The sequence below is a fragment of the Orcinus orca genome, chromosome 1 (assembly GCF_937001465.1).
Source record: "Orcinus orca chromosome 1, mOrcOrc1.1, whole genome shotgun sequence".
NCBI lineage: Eukaryota > Metazoa > Chordata > Mammalia > Artiodactyla > Delphinidae > Orcinus > Orcinus orca.
The window spans coordinates 56,883,409-56,908,813 of record NC_064559.1 but is presented as its reverse complement, the minus strand read 5'-3'; the positions used below and the strand labels follow the sequence as shown (position 1 = coordinate 56,908,813).

The following is a 25,405-nucleotide window of genomic DNA, read 5'->3' as shown; positions in this document are numbered from 1 at the left end:
AAAAAACAAGGGGAAAAAGGAGATGGAAGCAGAAAATTTTATTTCTTAGGTATTAACAGATAATTCAACCTTGGGTCTGACCTAAAATAAGTTTTAACTCCTAAACTCATGCAAAAATATTCTTTTCTCAGTACAAAATAATATTTTAAAAATCAAATTATAGGGCTTCCCTGATGGCGCAGTGGTTGGGGGTCCGCCTGCCGATGCAGGGGACGCGGGTTCGTGCCCCGGTCCGGGAGGATCCCACATGCCGCGGAGCGGCTGGGCCCGTGGGCCATGGCCGCTGGGCCTGCGCGTCCGGAGCCTGTGCTCCGTGACGGGAGGGGCCGCAGCGGTGAGAGGCCCGCGTACCGCAAAAAAAAAAAAAAAAAAAAAATCAAATTATATGTATGAGGGTACTTCTGTCATGACTGTATAAGACTATGAAAATGTCCCTTTCTTTACCTGAATGTCAATGTAAGGTCCTCAGCTGGAACCTTATTTTGTGGTTCTGGTTGTCCATTTTCTGCTTGCTTACTTGCATTCAATTTGCTTTTCATATCCAGAGAACACTGGTTCTCCTTTGAAAGAAAAGGAAATAAATTCAATTATCTTTTATTTAATGGTGCTAATGGAAGAGAGAACAGATATAGATAATACAAAATGATGATCAGAAATCATATTTAGTTCTGTAAAATGACCAAAGAAACAGGCAGATTAAAAGAGATACATAGGGACTTCCCTGGTGGCACAGTGGTTAAGAATCTGCCTGCCAATGCAGGGGACACGGGTTCGATCCCTGGTCCAGGAAGATCTCACATGCCGCAGAGCCACTAAGCCAGTGCGCCACAACTACTGAGCCTGCGTGCCCGAAGAGCCCATGCACTGCAACTACTGAGCCCATGCACCGCAACTACTGAAGCCTGTGTGCTCTAGGGTCCGCGTGCTGCACTACTGAGCCCATGTGCTGCAACTATTGAAGCCTGTGCACCTAGAGCCCATGCTCCACAACAAGAGAAGCTACCACAATGAGAAGCCTGCGCAGCAACGAAGAGTAGCCCCTGCGTGAAGCAACTAGAGAAAGCCCGCGCACACAGCAACGAAAACCCAATGCAGCCAAAGAGAGAGAGAGAGAGAGAGAGAGAGAGAGAGAGAGAGAGAGAGAGAGAGAGAGAGATACACAAAAACATAATGGAGTACGGCCCACTTGCTCACTATCCAAGCTGGATAGCAAGGGGACAAATGCCTCAAGTTAACATGGAAAAATCTCACAGAAAAACTGATGACTCAGAAAAAGCAAGTCAAAATATAATAAGTATCTATAATACACTTATTGAAAACAGAAAAATGAAATATCCCATCTATTTGCTTACAAAGAATGTGAAAACTATGCAAAAAAAAAAACCAAAAACCAATTACCATGCAATCTGAGGGAATGGTTCAATCTCCTAAGACTAAAAATTTACTGAAATGTTCATGCACTATGAAACAAACCCTAAGCATATCTATGGATATAATTCCACAAGAAATAATATATAGATGGCATCTCACTCATGACAAAAAAATAGGTCATCAATAACAGAAGGGCTGTGAAACCTAGAAATGTTATTTGGTAATACATCTTTGTTTAACATGAGGGCACTGCAAAAAACACCATCCCCTCTGCTTCCTTAATCAATACGCTTAACAGAAATTTAGTAACTTCCAGATAACCCCCTTGTTTTCCCGGAAAGTTTTTTGTAATGCAGAAAACTAAGACAAAGAACACACTCAAACCAAAAGAGAATGAGGAGAAGAATGATAAAACAGGGAGGCAGACCATCTTCAGGACACTCACTGTCAGTATTAATCACTCAGTGCAGTGCCTTGGGGTGATGATTCTACAGCTCTAGATGATTCTAGAACTCCAGAACCACGAGTTCAGCGGCACAACTACACAGAGGCTTTCCTTTCAGCTTTCCTCTCTTTTCCCACCATAGCACTTACCATGCTCAGTTCCCGGGTTCTCTTCCCGATTTCCCTTTCCACCTGGTGCAGTTCCAAGCTCAGCTGCTCACTTGAGGGCGCTCCAGGCCACTTCGGTGGGGGCGGCGGCGGCGGTGGGGGCTGTGATTGGCCTGCCAAGGCGCTCGCCTCCCTCTGCAGCGCCAGCCTGCTACCGACAGCCTAGTGCAAAAGCCAAGCGCACAGCTCAACACACGCCACGCCGCGCACAGAGTGACCAGGCCCGAAGCCAGACCCGCCCAAGCAACTTACTACTCATGGATTGGCAATAAAAATGATGCAAACGTAAGGCACTGCTTCTTTCTCTGAGTACCATTTGAATACAAAAGGGAAAATATGGGGCATTTAAACTTAGTGAATAGTAATTTAATCTTTGGTATAAGTTGCTCTTTTTATCTTCTTAGTGGAAAGAGAAGTCAACTATAAATGTGCTTCTTTCCTTTTCTATTTTTTTCCTTTTGTTTTTTAATTGAATTTTCTCTGATGTAAATTCTATCATTTCTTTCATGATACCTCAGTAATGGCAGGGACTTTTAACCACAGTGAGTTAAATAGTGCTGAAATTCTTTTGGAACAGAAAATCAGTCTAGAAATTTCAACAAAGACAAAAAGCCATGAAATAGCAAGGTAAGGAATAATGCTTTATGGAGTTAAAGGTCCAAATCTTCAACAAGTTAATAAACTAAAGGTGAACATAATAAACACAGCATTCTTTTTTCTTACGATAGGAATCAGCAAGAAGTTTTGGACCAATGTTAATAAAGCATGGGAAAAAGGAGACAAACATGCATACTATACAGGTTTTTATTTCTAAACCTTCTTGCTTACATAAGAGCACAAGCCAGACACATGTTCAAAAACAAACACACACACACACACACACACACAAATCCCTCCTACTGGTCTTGCTAATAAGAAAGTCTAAGATTGAATCAGTTAGAAATTTATTTCCAAAGCAATAGCTTACTTATTATTATAGATCTTTGTAGAAAGATATACATCTAGAAAGAAACGTTCTAAGAGCATCTTTTTCTCCAGAAGGGAGCAATGCATTTATCATTAGAATGTCTTTAGCTTTCCATATTCAAAGTCTATGTTCCAATACAAAGGATAATATAAACAAAACCTAGTCTTCCTGATGTGGCACTTAAAGGACTTTAAGAATTCTTTGCCTTCTGACATTTTGTTTCTCGTAAGTATCAGGTAGCATGGTGGAAAGAACACTGAATTTGGAGTATGAAGAACTGGGTTCATGTTTCAACCTCTGTGAAACTAATATCCTTCAACCAAAAAGGGTGGGGGACAATACCACCTGCCTAATCTAATTGTCAGGGACATGTATGGGTCAAATAAGATATGTGATAGTAATTTATAAACTGAAAGAACTATATTAATGAAAGGTGGTATTACTATACAGAGACCATATTTTTTAGGTCAAAGTTCTAAGCTTCTACTAAAGATGCTGACGAGTAAAAGAAGTGAGAGAAATTTTTAAAAATTAAAGAAAATATAAGAAATTAAAAACAAATCTTAAGCTAAAAGCATCTGTTGATTAAAAAACTATATACTATATACCTTCAACTTAAATGTGCCATCAAGGAATATAAGCTCCTTTTATATTTTTTATTTTATATAATATTTTAGATAATCTACAAATTTTAGATTATCTAAAATATTATACAGTATAAAAATATAAAAGGAGCTTATATATATACATATGTAATATATAATGTATAATATATAAAACATATAAAATATGTTTTCTATTCTCACGTAATAGAAATTCTAAATTTCCCATTGTCTCAGAACTTCGAAGTACTTAAATTCTTTGAAAAATGGACAACTGTACTAACTCTTAGGAAACAAACCTTAAAGTTTTATGTTCATTTTACCTCAAAAGCTCCTCCTTTTAAAATCTTTTTGAGAACTCTTCAAAAACTGGAATGAAAAAATATCTCTAGGCTGGTACCTCTAGTCCACGTAGCTGGGTCTGTTGGCTAATTTGTTGGTTTAATTGCTGCAATTCTAGTCGTAGCTGTTCCCTCTCAGCAGATGGAAGGGGTTTTCCATGACTGGCCACTTCTGACATAGATATTCTCTCCCTTTTGTGGGAAAGAAAGTATGGAATAAATTTAAAATTTTATTTTAAAAAAATGTTATGACCAGAAAAACAAAGTAAGTTGAGTAATTTTAAAGGCTTGTAAAAGTAAAAAGAATGACTTATACCTCTCACTGAAGTGTCCCTGAGAAGGTATGTTTTGATGAGGTGAATATGGAGAAACTCCCCAGCCACTGTGGGCTCCATACGGACCATAATCTGTAAGAGAGTAATTTACAGTGGAATGATGCAATTCATAGATTTGATTCTTTTTTTTAGGTAGCCATAATCTAAAAGGCGTAGGCATATTATGTACACAGTTATCTTGAAAGATGGAGGGGTACTGATGTTTGTTTTTCCCCCAATAAAAAGTCAATCTTTGTAATTTTTTCTTTTGTTTGATTTAAAAAAAAAAATGAGATGTATTATTTTAACAAAAGCAATGAAACTATTAAAAATAACACATAGGTTACCTTCACATACAGATATTTAATTTTAGTTTGTACCCCTACAATTCCCTGGGTTATAATTACCTTTCTACAGGGATAATTCCACAGAAAAGTTTGAAGACTACTGCCCTGCAAGGTTATGAAAAGCACTGACGGTAAATGGGGAGTAGGTGGTGCTGGGAGTTGTGACTATGAACACTCCAAATCAGCTTACCTCTGAGATTCTTACCTGAAATGTTAATAGATTTTGTGGGAGCTCCCTGAGGTGCCATAGCCTGCATTGGGGCAGCACCCTGATATATTGTTTTGGAAGTTCGAGAAATGGCACCAAATCGAGATACTGTTGGTCGGTCTCCAAATGGGATGAGGTCATCATCACTGGTTTCTGCTGCTCTTCTCTGAAGGTCCAATCGCTGGTCTCTCATTCCTTTACTCTCCACATTCTGGTAAAAAGTAAAATGAGAAGGTAAAAAGTAAAATGAGAAATCCACCCCACACTTAGATCTCTAACATAATTTCCTCTAGCTCTGTAATAAGGTTAAAATAGAGTATAATGTTCTTACTGATAAGATTAAAATCATTAGTTGCCTTTAGTTGTCATATAAAACATTGCTTTTCAAACCTCTGACCACTTCCTATAATATTTTTTACATCATGACCCAGTACATATATACATTCAAATATATATATTTGAATGTATATATGTATATATATATTTTTTCATGACAAACATTTATCCTTACTATATGTAATGTATTCTTGTATTTAGTTATTCTAATTCATTTCTTTAAAAAAAGGCCCATCATGACCAATAAATTAATTTTCAACAATCAATAGTTAGAAAAAGACTGTTTAAAAATATAAGTGCCAACATAGGCTTTTTTTTTTTTTTTTTTTTTTTTTGCGGTACGTGGGCCTCTCACTGTTGTGGCCTCTCCCGCTGCGGAGCACAGGCTCCGGACGCGCAGGCTCAGCGGCCATGGCTCACGGGCCCAGCTGCTCCGTGGCATGTGGGATCTTCCCGGACCGGGGCACGAACCCGCGTCCCCTGCATCGGCAGGCGGACTCCCAACCACTGCGCCACCAGGGAAGCCCCCAACAAAGGCTTTTAAAAGGCATTCCAGTCAGAAAGATAAATGGAAATCTAATTGCTAGACCCTTGCTACTTAAAGAATAGTCCACAGACCAGCAGCATCAGCATCAGCATCACTAGAGAACTCATTAGAAATGCAGAATTTCAGGTCTCATCCCAGCCTTACTGAATTAGAACTTGAATTTTAACAGATTCCCCAGGTAATTTACATGCACATTCATGTTTGAGAAACACTGGGGTAGACTTTTATCCATTTGGGAAATGTTCGATTACATCTAGGTTAGGCTGGAAAACACTTTTATTCTTTGTTAATTTAAGTAAATGAGTTTTATTTTGCTAATGTTTATGTTACTTTATTATAATAACTCTTTCTGAAAGTCAGGTACAAAGCAAAGGTTCCTATCTACCTCTACCTCCTCATCTCATTCCTATTCTCTCAGAAAGACTGTTTTTTATGGCCTAAAAACAATGTTTTCTTAATCCTACCACAGAAAAACAAAAGGTTCATTTTCTCTTTTTTTTCCTCTATATTCCTTTTTTTCTCTTTCTTCTTTTTTTAATTGTCTGGCATCTAATCATATTTATGCTATAGATATCACCTCACTCATCTAAGTCTTCCTTTTCTATTACCAAGAATTGGTCTTCTCTCAACCAGCTGGGCAAATCTGTCTTTGAAAATCTATATAACAACCTAGGGAACCTCTGTTAGAATTAACAAGGGCAAATGAATAATAGTCAAAAAAAAAAAAAAAAGAATAGTCAAGGCATACCTTTAACCCACCAATACTACTCCTAAGCATAACTTTCATGCAATGTGCACAAGGAAACATATGCAAGAATGTTTACTGTAGCACTGTACATAATAATAAAAAAATTAAAAACAGCCTAAATGTTCATCAACATGAAAATCAATAAACAATTATATTTATTTATTTATTTATTTATTGTATGATATTAGTTATCATACAATGGTACCTGATAAAAGCAGTGAAAATGAATGAATTTGAACTATAGGTATAAATTTGGATACATCTCAAAAACAATGCTGAATGAAAATGCAAGTTGAGGTTTATAATATGTATAAGGTCTATAAACATTCAAAACAAAATTGTTTAGAAGTAGTATAAAATTATTCATGAAATGATAAACTCTCAATTCAGGATAGAGGTTATCTCCAGGGAAGGAGGGAGGGAGAAAATGAGATTAGGGAGGTAAAGCGAGGAGGATTTAATTACTTATGTAAAGTTTTATTTCTTTAAAGGATAAAGAAGCAATTAAGATAAAATAGTGATATATTTTAAGCTTGAGTATTAGATACAATGGTGTTACATTATTTTTTGTTAAAAAATAAAATGGCATAAGTGTAATACATTTCAGGATACCACAGCTCATCTGAAGCTAAGTAACTGTAATTCTGACTCACACACTAGTATTGTTCACTAGATTCAACTTTACTGTTTAAACTTAAGAGTTGTAAAAGAGTTATAATTTATTTGGACAAGAAATTCAAGATCTTAGCTATGCAAAATAATTTACTTTCAATTCTAAACAGCTGTTGGGTTAATTGCTAGCTTCACAGAAAAATAAGAAACGCTCTTCTTTGTCTAGACAAGTTTGAAAAGATTTTTATATATACTTGAAAGAAATAAAAAAACATATAGTTTAAATATAATTCAATCACATAGTACAGAATATGGTCTGAAACTTAAGCAAAGCTCAGTTACTTGTGTCTACACTATAACTGGGGATAATTTATTTGGTTTATCTTGATTTGTATTAGTTATGGCTTAGTTATTACACATACCATCATTTCCACACTCCCCGCTGCCACAACATCTTTGGGTTTTGCATCTTTGGTTCCAATGTAGGAGCCGATGGTGTCACATGACCAGGGTGAGTACTGGCTATAATCATTTCCTTTGTATTTCCCAGCTACCTTCAAGTCTTCATCCAAAAACTGCAGATGGAAAAAGGAAAAAAGAAACAAAATAGGAAATGGGTCTATGAGTAACAGCACAGAGAGAGCAGGAATTTCTTTAGAACATCATGCTGAAGCAACATAGTAACAGTTATTTGATTTGTGTCACTAGAAGATTTTTGTAGACTATGAAAAATATAAAACAAATGAAAAATGATATTCAGCCTTTACACTTTGTTAACAGAGGGTCAAAAAAGTATCTCAATATCCTTCAAAGAATCAAATTAGGATTTCTGAAGAGATTTGCCCATCCTCTTTCTCATCAGATTCAGTTAACACTTAAGCAAGTATGTATTATGCCCTAGTTTTGCTAGACCCTCCTTAATGTTTCTTTCAATAACATTCCAGGTAAACAAGAGCATTAGAAATTCTTTAAAATGTAATCTTAAATGTTCTATATAGTATGTGATGACATAATAACATTTTTACCTAAATCTCTTTAATAGCAATAATTCATATCTTGAATAAATTCTGGTCCTTAGGGTTGAGTCAATGAAGTGAAAAGGATAAGATTCCTAATTTTCTTTTCTCAGGATGAGCTCTGAAATTATGTAATAACTAAATAGGCATTCTAGGTCTAATGCATTTTTACTTACATTCACATTTGTGTAATGTTTTACAGTTTTCTAAGTACTTTTATGTATACACTATCTCATATGTTCTTCAAGTCCATGAGAGACAATGTGGGTGATCAGACCAAGGTTATACCAGTATAGGGAGTGCTAGAACACTAATAAATTGCTCTCACTTTATCACAGATGTATATACTGACATACTAATAATTCAGGGAGTACTGGTACATTTAAATGGCTCTATGCTTCCGCCTATACTAAAACAACCTTCTATTTTCTGAATCATCACTTTGGTCTTCTGCACTGGCAGAGGGATATGCTGTTCACAGTACCACTCATTTTCAACCACAACTCCTGTTTCCATTGTTTATAACCTCTTTCCTTTTTTTTTGTCCTACTTCTATTTTAAAAATTCCAGCTCCTTTTTACATTTTTCCTCTGCTTACAAATTTTGTGTAGAACAGCTAGCTTTTTAAAGACATGACCTACTAACAAGAGTGCTTTTTCCCCTGCAATCAATGTTATTATACAGCAATTAAAAAAAGAATGAGACAGGACTTCCCTGGTGGTGCAGTGGTTAAGAATCAGACTGCCAATGCAGGGGACATGGGTTTGAGCCCTGGTCCGGGAAGATCCCACACGCCGCAGAGCAACTAAGCCTGCAAGCTACAACTACTGAAGCCCACGCGCCTAGAGCCCGTGCTCCGCAACAAGATAAGCCACTGTGATGAGAAGCCCGTGCCGTGCAATGAAGAGTAGCCCCCCTCGCTGCAACTAGAGAAACCCCCTGTGCAGCAGTGAAGACCCAACGCAGCCAAAAGTAAAATATAAATAAATAAATTTATTAAGAGAAAAAAGAATGAGATAAATTTATATACTGATACAGAAAGACATCCAGGATAACTGGTTAAATAAAAACAAAAAAAATGCAAAACGTAAAATCTGAATATATTATTACTAAATGATCTGATTAAAAATTATAATGATGTGTTTCATGCACAGAAAAGTTGAAATATATATTAAAAGTTAAAATATATAATAAACTTACAGTGATATAGAAAATGAGATCTTGGAGAAATTTCTTTCTATATTATGTATTTTTATAATGTATGAATTTAGTATAATTATATGTAGGTTGTTTATAATCAGAACTGAAGTTTAATTATATAGCTTTGTATGTCAGTAACTAAAATAATTCTGTCAACAAAGTTCCGTAACAGCCAGGCATTATTATAATTTTTATTACAAGTAAAAAAGTAATAAATACACACAGTTATTATTTACTGAATGCCTGCTTTGTGCCAGATGCCTTATGTCTCATTTAATCTTCACCACACCACTGTGAGGTAGGTTTTATTATACTTGATTTACAAATAGAGAAACCTGAGCCTCAGGGTTAATGAAGGCTAAATAACTTACAAAAGATCACACACTGAGCCACAAAGCTGAACCTCACAGATAATTATATTTCATTCCAAAATTAGCTCACTTTTCACAGTGTCATACTGCTTTCCATATTTCTCAAAAAATGGTATGGCATAACAAGGCTCTGGGATGTCTCTAACAGTAAGTTTTTGAAAAAATATCATGTAATGTTGATACTTTACACGTAAAATTATATTAATAGAAGATGTTATAGCTTTACTAATTAACCTACATTATTGTGGAAAATTCATCCAAAGTGTTTAGAGAGGAAAGCCAGATACTATGAACAATCTTTATTTAGTAGATTACTTTTGTAGACCCCAAAGTTTACTGTTTATTATATGCAATGTGATATATTTCAATTTTCATTGCTTATTATTCATAATTTATCAGCTAGAAATATTGTTTAGAATCATAATTCTACACATAAAGGATGTAAGACATTTTCCTTACATAATATCAACTGCAACTCTACTGAAAAAACCTACTTGACATAAATACACACACACACACACACACACACACACACACACACACACACACACACACACTGAGCTGAGGCAGTTATGTAAAATCAACAAACCAAAATAATTAAATAAATAAGATCAACAAAGCAAAAGGCTGGCTTTCTTTAAAGATAAAACTGATGGTAAATCCCTAGCAAGACTGACCAAGGAAAAAAATTATCAGAAGTGGAAAAATGTCTTCGGGGTCACTATAGACCCTGAAGACATTAAAAAGATAATAAGACAACACTCATTCATGTTAACTATTAGTACTGCCTTGTGGAAATACTGATAACCCTCAAATTATGGTTTATTACCCTCTAGTACATTAACCAGTTTATTCTAGCAACTCTATTTCAGTGCTTTTTCCTGCCTTTCACTACCTATATTAGCCTGTCTCTCCTACTCTTTGAATTAACTTTATCATCCTGCTGTTTTCCTCACTACTGAGTTAAATAAACCTTTGACAGTCTCAATTATAAAAACTATGAATATAGGGAAATTTCATTCATCTGATAAAGATTACCTACAAAAAGGATGACAGCAAACATCACAATGGTAAATTATTAGAAGCTCCATTTGCTCAAGGACTGGAAATAAGAAAACCTATCATCACTTTTATTTTTACTGGAGGATCTAGCTCACACAACCAAGATAAAAAAAAGAAAAGACTTAAAAAGGAGAAAGTAAAATGGTCATTATTCACAAAGGACATGACTGTGTGCACAGAAAATCCAAAAGAATCCACTAACAAATACTAGAATTAATAGGGAAATTTACCAAGGCTGCTGAACACAGGTGTCAAAATACGCAAAAATCTACTTAATTTCTCTTTAATAATAACAAATAGAAAATGAAATTTCAAAAAGGATTCCATTTAAATAGCTTCAAAAACATTAGTTTTCTAGGAATAAGTTTAATGAAAGATGTGCAAGACACTGAAAACTATATAAGATATGACATTATTGATAAAAATTAAAGAAGATCCAAGGAAGTGGAGGGTATACCATGTTCTTGGAGACTCAATATTGGAAAGATGTCACTTCTCCTCAAACGGATCTAAAGCAACACTGTCCAATGAAAATATAATTGACCCACATATGTAATCTAAAACATTTTAGTAGCCATATTAAAAAATAAAAACAGGTAAAATTAATTTTAACAATACATTTTATTTAATCTAATACACCCAAAGTAGTATTTTAACATGTAATTAATATAAATATATTGATATTTTGGTGGGGGTACTAAACCTTCAGATCCAATGTATGTTTTGTGCTTACAGCACACATGAATTCGAACTAGCCACATTTTAAGCATCATTATCCACATGTGCCTAGTGGTTACCATACTGGGCTGCCCAGATCCAGAGATTCAATGTAATCCTAATAAAAACTGCAACAGAGGGCTTCCCTGGTGGCGCAGTGGTTGAGAGTCCACCTGCCGGTGCAGGGGACATGGACTCGTGCCCCGGTCCGGGAGGATCCCACGTGCCACGTAGTGGCTGGGCCCGTGAGCCATGGCTACTGGGCCTGCGCATCCGGAGCCTGTGCTCCGCAATGGGAGAGGCCACAACAGTGAGAGGCCCAGGTAACACACACACACACACACACACACACACACACACACACACACACACACACACACACAAAAACTGCAGCAGATATTTCTGTGGACATCCACATGCTGATTCTAAAATGTGTCTGGAATTTCCAAGGACCAGGAACAGCAAAGATAATCCTGAAGACCAAAACTGGAAAACATACACCACCACATTAAGATGTACAATACTACTACATTAAGACAATGTGGTGTTGGTACAAGGATAGAGAAATAGATCAATGAAACAGAATAGAGTTCAGAAACATATAGTCACCTGACTATGACAAAGGTGACCAGATTATGATAAAGGTGACTGCAGGGTACTGGGGAAAGGATGGTCTTTTCATTAAATGATGCTTGATCAACGAGATACCCTTTAGGGAAAAAATGGGTCTTAACTCCCAAGACACTATATACAAAAATCAATTCTAGATGGACTGTAGATCTAAACATGAAATAATACACCTTTTAGAGGAAAATATCCTCATGACCTTGGGAATAGGTGAAGATGACTTAAATAGGACACAATAAATCACTGATTAAGGAAAAACTGATAAAGAGACTAAAAAAGATGTGCTTACTTCCTCTTGTTGGAAGGCAGGAGGCAATGTTGGTGAAGGTGCAAAGGGAGGTGGAGAGATAACCTTCCTTTCCTCTAGTTGTGCCATTATTTCCTTCCGTCTTCGATGTAGCTCATCTAGACTAGGATGGGGCTGGGGAGGGGGAGGAAGCCGGCTGTAAGGAGGCTCCTGAAAATGCAAAGATGAGTAAAAATTGAAAAAGAATTTCAGGACACATTGATTCACTTAGCACATATTTTAAATAAGCAGCTTGTATACTCATCTTAACATCCGAAATAGCAAGACTTAATAAAACAAAGCAAAACAAAACAAACAAAACCCCAAAAAGTCTCAGGATTTCCCAAAGAGCTAAATTTAAGTTTCTTTTTCTTGGTCAGAGACCATAATTTCTAAATAAATCTAGAAATGTTAATAAAACCATCTAATGTTCAGAAACTAAGATGGGTTAGCGGGGGTGGGGTATTAATTTTTTTCCCCTTTAAAAGTTAAAAAAAAAACCAACCTATGCAGATTATGAAAAGGTGAAAAAAGAGAAGATGCTTTCTTTTAAAAAAGAACTGATTGATCAAAGAGTTATTACCATGGCAAAAGGTTAAAAAAAAAATCACTGCAAGCAATAATCAAGTAAATCTATATAATAAGAAAAAACCCCAAAAACCCAGCATACTCTGTTGTACGAAGGTCTGATCTGAGTTGGGTGGGGAGCCACTGGATAGTAACCCTCCATCTGTTGGTATCTTTCTCTGGATTCTGGTACATAGGATGGTACTGCTGCAGGTGGAATCTCAATGGGTATAGGACTTTCTCGGAAAATCTCCTCTCTTGTATAAGACTGAGCAGGGTATACTCGACGGCCATCATAGTGTGGTGGGTACATAGGTGGGTACTGTTGTGGCTGTGTGCCATATTGAGAGTTTACTACACGATCTTGGAGGTACGGTGGATAATGATCCAAGTAGGGAGGACCAGGTTCAGGAGCAGATGGTGGAGGTCGGACAAAGCGGGACACACATTGTGGTGGTGGAGGATAGTACATACCTGTACAATACAAAAGAGGAACCAAAAGCAACAATGAGCCAATCTATTTTTCTATTTAAGACTTTTCCTTTTAAAATATTTCAACACTAAAGAATTAAAAATCCACTCCTTTCTTTTTTTTTTTTTTTTTTTTTTTTTTTGCGGTACACGGGCCTCTCACTGTTGTGGCCTCTCCCGTTGCGGAGCACAGGCTCCGGACGCGCCGGCTCAGCGGCCATGACTCACGGGCCCAGCCGCTCCGCGGCATGTGGGATCTTCCCGGACCGGGGGCACAAACCCGCGTCCCCTGCATCGGCAGGCGGACTCTGAACCACTGCGCCACCAGGGAAGCCCTATCCACTCCTTTCTTTAGATGTTTTCCCTCTGCTTATGTAGTCAGGCTAGCTTTGCGAAAAATAACAAGCAAAAATTATCCTTAAAAGTTACTGAAAACACCAATCTACTTATAGTCTACAACAGTAAATTGGCTCTCTCAATTGTTTGACCATCTTTCTGGTGTGCCTTAACATACTGCAAACACTGAAAAGCAAAAAACTATATTTCCCTGAAGCTTAGGTTCTACAAATCACTCATTTGCATAAGTTTTGAATGTGAAATTGAGTTAACTGGAAAGAGATCCATTCTGCTGGTACAGATCTAGTAGCTAACTGCATAGCTCTAGAGTTCTTTGTTTTTTGGCTGTGCCGTGTGGTATGTGGGATCTTAGTTCCTTCCCCACCAGGGATTGAACCCGTGCCCTCTGCAGTGGAAGTGCAGAGTCTTAACCACTGGTCCGCCAGGGAAGTCCCCTAGAGTTCTTGAAACAACAGTCGTGGCAGTAGCTTCCCAATTTGAAGACGTTTGCCTCAACTGATGAGCTCCTCAAGTTGGCGATTAGGGCAGAAGTTTCCTATTTCTACAGCTTCATTGTAACAGGTTCTTTCAGCAACTAGCTCTGGGACTCATTCCTGGAGGCCTAGCTTAAGTCTGCTTTTCCAATGTTTCTACTGATTTTGTAGGACTCTCTGTATTAAACCTCTTTCTGCTAATATAGCCAGAATGATTTCTGCTATCTGCAATTGAACCCTTACTGATTCAGCATATTTAAGGTTAACTCAACAAAAGCAGTTGGGTTTTTCCTGCAATGAATGGTCAAAAGGAAGACAGATCAACTTTTATCCTATTCTTATATGTATTAATGACACCATGCCAACTTAAAACTACTTTTCTTGAAATGAAAGCAATGAAAGACATTGCTGATTCAAAATTAATATAGCCTTGGGAAAAGGAAGTGGAGAACACCTTGAATCTATCCCAGTTTAAAAAACAATAGAGGGGCTTCCCTGGTGGCGCAGTGGTTGAGAGTCTGCCTGCCGATGCAGGGCACACGGGATCGTGCCCCGGTCTGGGAAGATCCCACATGCCGTGGAGCGGCTGGGCCCGTGAGCCATGGCCGCTGGACCTGCGCGTCCGGAGCCTGTGCTCCGCAACGGGAGAGGCCACAACAGTGAGAGACCCGCGTACCGCAAAACCCCCAAAAAACAAAAAAAAACAATAGCACTATACTGTTTCTGACAAAGAGAGTCAACACTTTAGTTTAAAAATCGTTGCTTATTTTTTCACATGAATTACATTATGTGAAACCTCAATCAAGTCCTCTCCTTCATTCTCCATACCTGGTTATTATCATTAAAACTGGCTAATTTTCCACATTTGTCTATTTTCTCAAATACTTTCTTTTTTCCCATCACACTAATCCAGACCTCAGTAGTCACACCTGGATTAACAACAAGTCTCCTTACTCCTCCTTGACTCTAGACCCTCATCTTTACAATCCATTTGTAAATTTTCCTTTCTATTCCCAATACCTCTATTTAGGGCATCCTTCCACAAAGTCTTTTGATCCCTCAAGTTCTCAATGATCTTCCTTGAGTCCTGCAGTTAATTCCTACCACACTAATATTAACTACCACAACTGAACACTTCATTTTAAACACATATATAGATATATATACTCTCACACATATAGTTTTCTATTCTTTACTAATACTGATTCTATACTATAAACTCTCTAAAAGTATGTATTTGCATTTTTTCATATATATTACAAGGCCTAGAAAAAATATTAGGTGACAACTGAAAGCAAAAAAATGTACTGTGTTTAATTTGTATCCACTGTAATATTAAATGCTTTTTTCGTACTTGAAGAAAATTTTGGTCAGGAAAATATATACAGCCTCAGCAAATTTCCATTGTCTACTTGGATGACTTACTTCTATAAATATGTAAACATATTTAATATACAACTGCTTTTAGTAGTCAGGGCGAATTACTCTTCATAGCTTTGCTACTTCATTTATTTCATACTATTTAGTTGGTCATGTAACCTCAGTTTTTTCCAAGTATTAAAAAAAGCATTTATTTATTTTGAGATTACTGAAAATATGATCACTCTTGAAATCATTCTCATAACTTCTAAGAAAAGTGAGTGACATAAATGAAAGATCATTACCCTGCTGATAAGGTGCTGGTTCAAATGGTGGAGCAGCTCCTCGAGGATCCTGGTAATAAACATCTGCCTGTTGTGCTGGATATAACTGAGAACCTCGTGGTACCATCTGAAGTGATTTGGTGACAGGCATAGGGGGCAGGTCTGTTGGCCCTCTTGGAGGTACAGGATGTGGATTAACAGGCAAGGCAGAAATACTCTTAGGGACAGATTCTAGCCTACGGGAGCAAGATTCTGCAAGTCAAGTTTAAGGTCTTGAAAATACTTCTAATGTACACAAATTGTTAAATGTAAAAAAAACTGCCACAATTTGGGAAACTGTTTTTTTCCAATAGCCATTTCTTCTACATTTGCAAACTTTGATCTTATGTCACCTATGTTAATTGTTTCTCAAAAATCACTGGCACAGGAAATAGAAATAAAAAACAACAAAATAAGCCCCCCAAACAAAGCACTGATTATTCTTTCTTCCTTCTACTTTATGTCTATAAAGAAACTTTAAATAAATGTTAGGAAAAACAACGTACAGGTCAGGAGGGGATCCAGGGGCACTACTGCTCAGGTGATCTATCTTTCCTGGTTTCAGACTAGAATCGTAGCTGGGGTCTGTCCCTCGTGGAATCAGCTGTGTTACTGTATTCCCTGCTGATACAATTCCATTTGGCAGAGCAGGGGTTTTTCTGCTAGGCAGATCCACTGCACCTTCATCCGGAAGGATAGCTGTTGAAGGCAGGCCCACCTCATTAAGTTGACCCAAAGAGGCACTCAGGGGTCTTCTGGGAACCAGACGTTTGTTCATTTTACGAAACCTATATAAAAAGCAAAGGCACACACCAAAAACCAAAACTGTAAAAGGAAAAGCTTTTAAAAATCAAGAACTAAAATGTATTTAAGAAACGGATACAAAAGGGAAGGATTCCAAGCACATCATTTTCTAGAAATTCTCTTGAAACATTGGCTCTAGCTATCAACTTGAAAACTTGTGTATACACACACACACACACTTTAGGGTAGGGGGCGGCGGGCGGACCACCCATCAGGTATAACCACTGTTAACAGCTTGGTATATAATACAGATTTTTCCACTCCATACACTGGCTTAATATTCTTACATTTGTAAGATTATAAATTACAGAAATAGGGTCATATACGGCTGCATAGTAAATATTTTCCTCTACTTCATAATCTTAAATATTTCTTTATGTCAGTACATTTTAGGTTGTCCCTAATTTTTTGCTATTAAAACAATGCAATAACAGAAAATTATGTACATGTACTTTGCACTTGTGTGAATAACCAAAAGTAGAATTATTAAGTCTAATGTATGCACATTAGAAACTCTTATAATGCTCCAAAGCTATTATAACTACTACCAATTAACAAAAAAAGGCTTTTTTCAATATTTCATTAAACACTGGCTAGCCTCAGCCTCTGACAATTTGACAGTTCAAAAATATCAAGTTTTATTTTACTTTATATTTCTTTAACAATTCATGATATTGAACACAGTTTCACATGTTTGCTGGCCATTAGTGTTTTTTCTGTGAACTGCTTATTTACATGATCCATGTATCTACTGGTTCTTCTCTTTCTTACAGATTTGTAGGAGCTCATTTTATGTTATGGATATCAGCCTTTTCTATGTCATTTCCCCACTTTTTTTTTTTTAAGTTTGTGGTGTTTGGGCCATTATCTTAGTTTTTCATTTTCACGTAATCAAATTTATTGATCTCCTTTATAGATGCTAGGTGTCATTCTTTAAAAATCCTTCCTACTGTAAAATTATATAACAACCACAAATATTTCTAAGTACTCTACAGTTTCTTTTTTAAATATTTAAATCTCTGATAAATTTATAACTTGTTTTGGTGTAAAGGTAATAATCCAGCCCTATTTTTCAAATGGATAGTTGTTTCATCATCATGTTTTTTTGTTATTGATGTGAAATGCCACCTTTTGCACATATGCTGAGTTCCTACATGTATCTGGAACTCTTTCTAGATTTTCTATTGTATTTCATTGGGCTATCTATTCCTATGCTAATACCACAGTCTTTATACTTACTTTAGCTCATAAAACAGGTTAATAGTTATTAGTCTAGTCCCTGTTGAAGACCTTTTTTTCCAAAAATTTTCCTGGCTATTGGCATATTTTTTCTCCCAAATGAATGATTTTGTTAGGTTCCCAAAATCATCACGTTAAGATTCTAATTGGGATTTCACTGAACTTGCTGTTTAAGAGGAAATAAAACCTTTATAATGCCAAGTCTTATCCAAGAACACAGTATGCTTCTTCATTTATTCAACTCTTCGCTTATGTTCCTATGTAGTTTACTAATTCAATTCAAGAGATCCTGGATATTTTCTTATTAGCTTATTATTTGGTGTTTATCTTTTTTGTTTTTGTTGTTAATGCAAAGGGGATTTTAATGTCACCTTACTTTTTAACTGGTTATGTTTCCCTTTCTAGTTTATATGAGAGTACTTCATTTTTGTAAACTAATTTTTTGATTTGCTACCTTACTAAATTCTTGTTTCTTTTGTTTCTAGTATTTCTCTTGAGTTTTCCCATTTAATGATTTTGGCTATTTTGTTCTCTTGGTTACATACATTAGCTACAACTTCCAGAATGTTAAATAACATTTTTTACTAGTAGAAAATTTTCCCTTTCTCTTGTCTGTAACAAGACTGAATCTAATAAACTAATACCAATTAAGCATCATGCTATCATGCTGGCTTTTGATTTGAAATATAATTATCATGTTGGGAAAACATCTATGATGTTTTTGTTCTACTAAGGGATCTTGATCTATCACGGACATTGGATACTATTCAAATGTCTTTTGGCATCTTCGGATATGATCACGTGGTTATCATACCCATTCTTCTCTAACCCAGAGTAACTATATTATGCTACCTTTGTACTTAGTAATGGTGTCTATTTTAATGTATTACTGAATTCTAAGTTTTAATATTTGGGATTTTAAAAATATTAATGTGTGAGATGAATTTGTAGTTTTCTTTAATTGTGCTTTGTCAAATCTACTGTCAGCGTTATACTGGTTTTATAAAACAATTAAGAAGCTTTTCCTTTCTTTCTACTATGTGCTGGCAATTTAACATCACTGAAATTATCTGGTCCTTGAAATAATCTGTGAAAATGAGCCAGAAAATAAATAATTTCTTGAATAGAGCAAAGGGCAAATTTTTCCATTGGAAATGCATTATTCAATTAGTTAAAATCAATCAGTTAAAGCTGATGAAAATTCTTAGACTTTTAATTGGGGGGGTGGGGGGGACAGCGAAAATGACTCACTTTTAGATTCAGTTAACCACAAGTAGCTTCCTACTTGTAGGCACAATGTAATGAAAGGTGAAGAAACTGCTTTGGTTTTCTTTTCTAAAATTCTGTATTACTTTCTAAACATTTCCTATTCATCAAAGGGAATGCAACTACGTCTTTTCATATTTCTCAATGGCAGCAAATTATTCTACCTAATAATTCTATCTTATTCTCTAACAAATTACTGGAAGGTTGAGTCTGATGACTTTCACACTTACTTTTCCAGTTCCTCCTGTGAGTGTGCAAATGTACAGCTGGCCCCACGAGGGCATCCTCCTCTCTGCTTCATGTCTCGACACATGTATGTTTTATATTTGCTATGCTGTGGAGGCTACGACCAAAATTAAAACATTAGCCATTAAAAAAAAATGTAAATCTTGCATTGCCATTTTAGGATCTTAATAATCTAGATGAATAATTCAGACTAACTCATACACTTATCTAGACTGCCCAGACAAAAGTCCTGGAAAGTGTGCAAAATAAATTACTTAAAAAAAAAAAAGTAGTCCTGATTTTTCTGATATGCTGATATTAACTATCAAACATGTAACATCACATAAATTCTTGATTCAATCTCATGAGAGCTCTAAGATCTTCTTTCCAACGTTTTACAGTGGACAAGCACACCACTGGAGATTAGGACTTTCAAATATTTAAACTGTCTCCTAATATTTGTTGTGGACAATGTTCAATATAGCTACACTTACAATTATGTTTCCTTATGTTTCCTTATAACACACTACAAATCTACAAGAGGCAGAACTTAAAAGTTAATATCATTTTTGATGATGAGCATTCTTCATGATGTCTAATGGAACAAGGAGTTAAAAGTAAGTTTTTAATTTTCTAAATTTAATCATAAAATAAAGCCCTGATCTGTGCTTAGATTAGGAAAAGCATATCCATATTATTCTACTTTTAATATTTCTTACTTTTAAAGAAAAAAGGAATACTGAATAATCTATTGTTAATATTTACTGAGCCAGATAAATTAATAACAAAGTTTTAATTTCTCAAGCTTACTATTACAAAATAAAAGATGTACTGAACCTAACATAAATTCTGAGGGCAAAATGAAATAATTGGGAGTAAAATTTAAAACTCTAGCCATAACACAGGCTATTATATTTTACCGCCATATATTTCATCTAAAAATACTTGAGGAAAATTTGGCCCACTGTCATAACCGACATTATGAATGAAAAATATCTGAATGCTAATGCAGAAAAAGCATTTACAAAATATGTGAACAGCACTGGAGAGATACAGCATTAGCACTAAAAAGTGATATCTATTGTCACACTGAAATGCAAGAGTAACCAAAGAGAATAATTTTATACAAATGGAATAACCTTTAGCAAGAATCAAATGCTGCTATATCCAATGTGAAAACTGACTCCAGCACATTAGACCAACAAGGATTATTTAATTTCAATGTTGTCAGATAAAATTACTAGGCTAATCCAATAAACTGGCTGCTAACCATTCTAAACTATAAATCTTATAATTTTTGTTACATTCTTCATGATGTCTAATGGAACAGGGAGTTAAAAATAGCTTTTTATTTTAGTTTAATTTCTAGTTTTTACAGAGTCTAAAAATATTCATGTCATCCTGTTGGCTTTGTTTTTATCTGTAAGGATAGACACAGTGGCTTACTTCTAAGTTTCAAACATCTCCTTTACCTGCTGTTGATCTGCTCCTTTTTTGCTGTGATTCTGGATATAATCAACCAACCCGTGTACCACTGTACGCACAGCAACCAGCCCATTTTCTAGATGTTCCCAAGTAGGAGGAGGAGCATCTACACAACAAATTTTAAAAAATTTCAGACTATGTTATTCAATGTTCTGCCCAGTATTAAATTAGTAAAGGAGTGTCAGCACTTCAGTGAAATCAAGTTAAGCTTCATACAGCTATTCATGAAATAGCTTATTCACCTAAACATCATCTTAAAGGAATAAATATATCCTTTTAAAGCAGGGGTTACAATCTAAAATAACTTCAGGGACAGTGAAGGTAACATAAAGGAATTTTATATGACAGATAATAAATGGCAACCATAATCAGACCCTTAGTGTTGGAAATAGCAATAAAGAGTGACAGGGATTGTGTTAAAGAGTATGTCTCACATCTAAGATTATCGTTACTACTCAACTTTAGCTGACTGTTGTTATGTGAAGATGCAAGGCTGACACTGGCAGATACACCACTGTTTCCTAGGGAAAACTGAAATTTGAGATTTTTATGGAAAAATTTCTAGTTTTTGAGTGTTTGCACCTAAAAAATTTAGAGTATAGTGCAGACCAACACTTTGTGGATCAAACAAACTTGACTGTGGACTGCCTACAGTCAGCCAATTTGTAATGTCTATTTTGAAATTATTTGTAAAGCAAGTATTGCTAAACAGAAAGCTTAAAAAATTTAGTAGAAGAGCTATTATATAAAGCAGCTATGCTATACACACTCTTCGTTTAGTTAAGTACTGTGACTTTATAAAGGAAAAATTAACTGTAAGGCTAAATATGAAATGTTCTCTAAAAGAAATATAAAATGAAGCGAGAACACATATGTAGAAATGACTTCCTGTTGGAACACTCTAAAAAACTTCTGGATGATGGCATTTGAACTAGGCTTTGAAAGACAGGTGGAATTTCAACAGTAAAAAAGGATAAAGATGCAGAGAAAGTAAAGAGATCAGTCATACAACAAAGTATTTTAATGAATACCTACTAAGTTCCAGGTATTATTCTAGTTGGGAGGGAAGCAGTAGCAATCAAAACAAAAATCTCTATTCTATTCAAGGAGAAAAGCCAGATAATCAATAAGATAAACAACCAAAATACAAAGTATTTAGATACTGAGTTGAATAAATAGAGCAAGGAAAGGGAGTGGGACAGGTATGTGTAAAATTTCAGACAGGGTAGCCTGAAAAGGCCTCCTTGAGAAGGTTACATTTGATTAAAGACCTGAAAGTAGGGTTTGAGTGTGCCTTGTAGATATATTAGGATATAGAGGAGAAAAACATTCTAGGAAAACGAAAGAATAAGTGCAAAGGGCCTAATATGGGAGTATGCCTGACATGTTCATGGAGGTGAAATCTGGAATGAATGAGGTGGGAAAAGAGTAAAAGAAGTTGGAGACAGGTAAAGGAAGACCAGATCATGTGAGGCCTGGTAGGTCATAGAAAAGACTGGCTTTTACTGAGTGATGGAAAGCACTGGAGAGTTTTTGAGCAGAGGGGTAATAGGATCACTCTGGCTCCTATGTTAGAACCAGAGAGAAAACAGAAGGCTATTCCATAATCTATGAAGAGGGATGAGGGGGGTAGCAGTGAAGATGATAAGTAGATGGATTCCTAATGGATTTTAAAGATAAGGCCTACACGATATACTGATAGATCCAATGTACCTTATGAGAGAAAGACGAGTTGATGGTATCTCCAAGGTGTCTGGACTGAGGAAATGGAAGGATGGAGCTGCCACTAACAGGAATGGTGGGTGGGCGGGGGACAGGGGATGGAACTCACTTTTGGACAGACTATTTTTGAAATTCTTATTAGATATTCAAGTAGAACTACTGGATATTGAGCAGGCAGGTGGATATAAAAAAGAATTCAGGAAGAAGGTCTAGGCTGTATACACTATGTTATACAGATTCTAAAACACCATGAACTATAACACATACCATTATTTTATGTGTTACCAAAATGGAAAAGATTGCTAATTATCACCTGTCATTGATTATACAAATGCAGCCCAGTTTCGGAAATGCTAAAATCTGAAAAAAAAAATGTGAGCTTCAGAATTGACAAAATATAGTAAATGTGTGAGTCATTTTATTTAAAGCCATGAAACTTTGAAGACACTACGTGAGATTACCTGGGGAATGAGTATAAATAGAAAAGAGACACAAGGATTAAATTCTGGAAGCACTTCAAGGGTTAGAGGCTATGGGGAAAAAAAGGTGACACGCTATGGGAAAAAAACAAAAAAAAGTTTAGAGGCTATGGAGATGAGAAGAAATCAGCAAAAGAGGCTAAGTAGGAGGGTTCAATAAAGTAAGAAGAAAACTAGGAGGGTGTGGTGGCCTGGAAGTTAAAAGAGTGGTACAAGGAGTAGAGAGTAAACAACGTTAAATGTTGCTAACAGGTCAAACACAAAAAGAACCAAGAATTGACATTTGGAATTAGCTGCATGGAAATCACTTGTGACTTTGACAAAAGCAATTTTGATTGAGTGGTAGAGATAAACGCCTGATTGGACTGCATTCAAGAGAGTGCTATAAAAAGGAGAGAACTGGAATCGTAAGTAGATGACAAATGGTGTCAAAAGTGGGTTTTGGGCTTCCCTGGTGGTTAAGACTCCGCCTGCCAATGCAGGGCACATGGGTTCGAGCCCTGGTCCGGGAAGATCCCACATGCCTCGCAGCAACTAAGCCTGTGCGCCACAACTACTGAGCACGCGTGCCACAACTACTGAAGCCTGCACGCCTAGACCCCGTGCTGCGCAACAAGAGAAGCCCCGCTTGCTGCAACTAGAGAAAGCCTATGCACAGCAACGAAGATCCAACACAGCCAAAAATAATACATAAATAAATTAATTTTAAAAAAAGCGGGTTTTGATGACAGGAACAATAAAATGTATGTTGATAGAGCTACTGTAGTAGAAAAAGAAAACTGATGACATAAGAAACAGATGATACTGGAAGGATATATTTGACAAGATGGTATTGGTACATGAGGAGAGAGGGTGGCCTTAGCTAGAAGTTTATCCACTGTTACATGGTTTATCCACTATTACACAAGGAGAGTACAATATATTGGCACAGAATTAGGTAGACAGATCGGTGCTGATGAGGTAGTGAGCTTGTGAAGTGCTCTTTTGATTGCTCAGAATGATCAAAGCACAAAAGTGGGGAAAAAAAAAATCACTGTAATCTAAAAATAGATCTTAGGGCAATTCCCTGGCAGTCCAGTGGTTAAGACTCTGCCCTTCCACTGCCCTGGGCCTGGGTTTGACCCCTGGTTGGTGAACTAAGATCCCATATGCCATGTGGCACAGCCAAAAAAATAAATAATTTTTAAAAAGTAATAAAATAAAAACATAAAAAAAGATCTTACCTGGTTTGATTAAGCGATTTTGGTAATAAATTTACTACTCTGAATGTCATGGTCAAGAGTTCCAAACCTTATTCTATAAGCAAAGGGGTGTCACTTAAAAGTTTATGAGTGTAAAATAAGATCTGAGATGTGATTTATTTTGCAGCAGTAAGTAGACTAGAAGGAAGAATTAAAAGAGTAGAGAAAAATGAAAGGCTAAGTTTAGTCAAGAAAAGGAATGAGGCCCTCAACTGAGGCAGTATTAATAGGCATGGGATAGAGGGATATTGTGAAAGAGCAGATAAATCCTGTTGTCTAGGGCTTCTCTGGTGGCACAGTGGTTAGGAATCCATCTGCCAATGCAGGGGACAAGGGTTCGAGCCCTGGTCCGGGAAGATTCCACATGCTGCGGAGCAACTAAGCCAATGCACCACAACTACTGAGTCTGCACTCTAGGGCCTGTGTGCCACAACTACTGAGCCCACGTGCCACAGCTACTGAAGCCCATGTGCCTAGAGCCTGTGCTCCGCAACATGAGAAGCCACTGCAATGAGAAGCCCACGCACTGCAACGAAGAGTAGCTCCCACTCGCCACAACTAGAGAAAGCCCGTGTGCAGCAATGAAGATCCAATGCAGCTAAAAAAAAAAAAAAAATCCTGTTGTCTGAAATGGTATGTAGAGCAAGTGAAAGGAAAAGATATAAAGTAAGACAAAAGGCTCAAGTTTTAAGCTTACATACCTCAGAGAATGAGGTCATTTACAGAGAAAGGGAAGACAGAAGGAAGAGCAGGTATCAAGGGAAGATGAGTTTGTTTTGAAACACACTGAGGAGAGGAGAGGATACAGAATCTCAGAAAGCATTTGGGAAAGTAGGTCTGAAGTGATGAAGAGATAACAGTGATAGAGATATTTGGGAGTCTATTATCTATAAAGGAATAATACCTGGTGCTGAGAATGAATGACCATCATCATCAACAGAAGAGTGCAGAAAAAACAAAATTCCAAGAACACAACCAGCCTACTCCTTAGGAGGCAGAAGAGGAAAGAGTAGTCAAAATACAACAGAACCAGCATTCAGAGGGGCCAGAAGAGAATCATAAGACTACAGAAAGATAAGGTATCAGGAGAGTTTCTATATCAAGGAAGTG

At 36.5% G+C, this 25,405-nt stretch overlaps 1 protein-coding gene across 6 annotated transcripts in view; it reads right to left on the bottom strand.

Annotated features, from left to right (window-relative positions):
• RC3H1 (ring finger and CCCH-type domains 1) overlaps window positions 1-25,405 on the bottom strand; it is a 106,644-nt gene that overhangs the window by 18,536 nt on the left and 62,703 nt on the right. For 4 of the 6 annotated variants that reach the window (XM_033428100.2, XM_033428101.2, XM_049715418.1 and 1 more), the window contains 12 exons: window positions 20,841-20,959; window positions 19,374-19,486; window positions 16,341-16,622; window positions 15,817-16,031; window positions 12,955-13,325; window positions 12,288-12,455; window positions 7,428-7,580; window positions 4,760-4,973; window positions 4,210-4,300; window positions 3,953-4,085; window positions 1,966-2,145; window positions 445-560 (listed from right to left, as the gene is read on the bottom strand). In XM_033428100.2, the coding sequence (XP_033283991.1) occupies window positions 445-560; window positions 1,966-2,145; window positions 3,953-4,085; window positions 4,210-4,300; window positions 4,760-4,973; window positions 7,428-7,580; window positions 12,288-12,455; window positions 12,955-13,325; window positions 15,817-16,031; window positions 16,341-16,622; window positions 19,374-19,486; window positions 20,841-20,959 (2,155 nt within the window). The remainder of the gene's footprint in view (window positions 1-444; window positions 561-1,965; window positions 2,146-3,952; window positions 4,086-4,209; window positions 4,301-4,759; window positions 4,974-7,427; window positions 7,581-12,287; window positions 12,456-12,954; window positions 13,326-15,816; window positions 16,032-16,340; window positions 16,623-19,373; window positions 19,487-20,840; window positions 20,960-25,405) is intronic. The other 2 variants (XM_033428102.2, XM_033428105.2) reach the window with 1 other exon arrangement.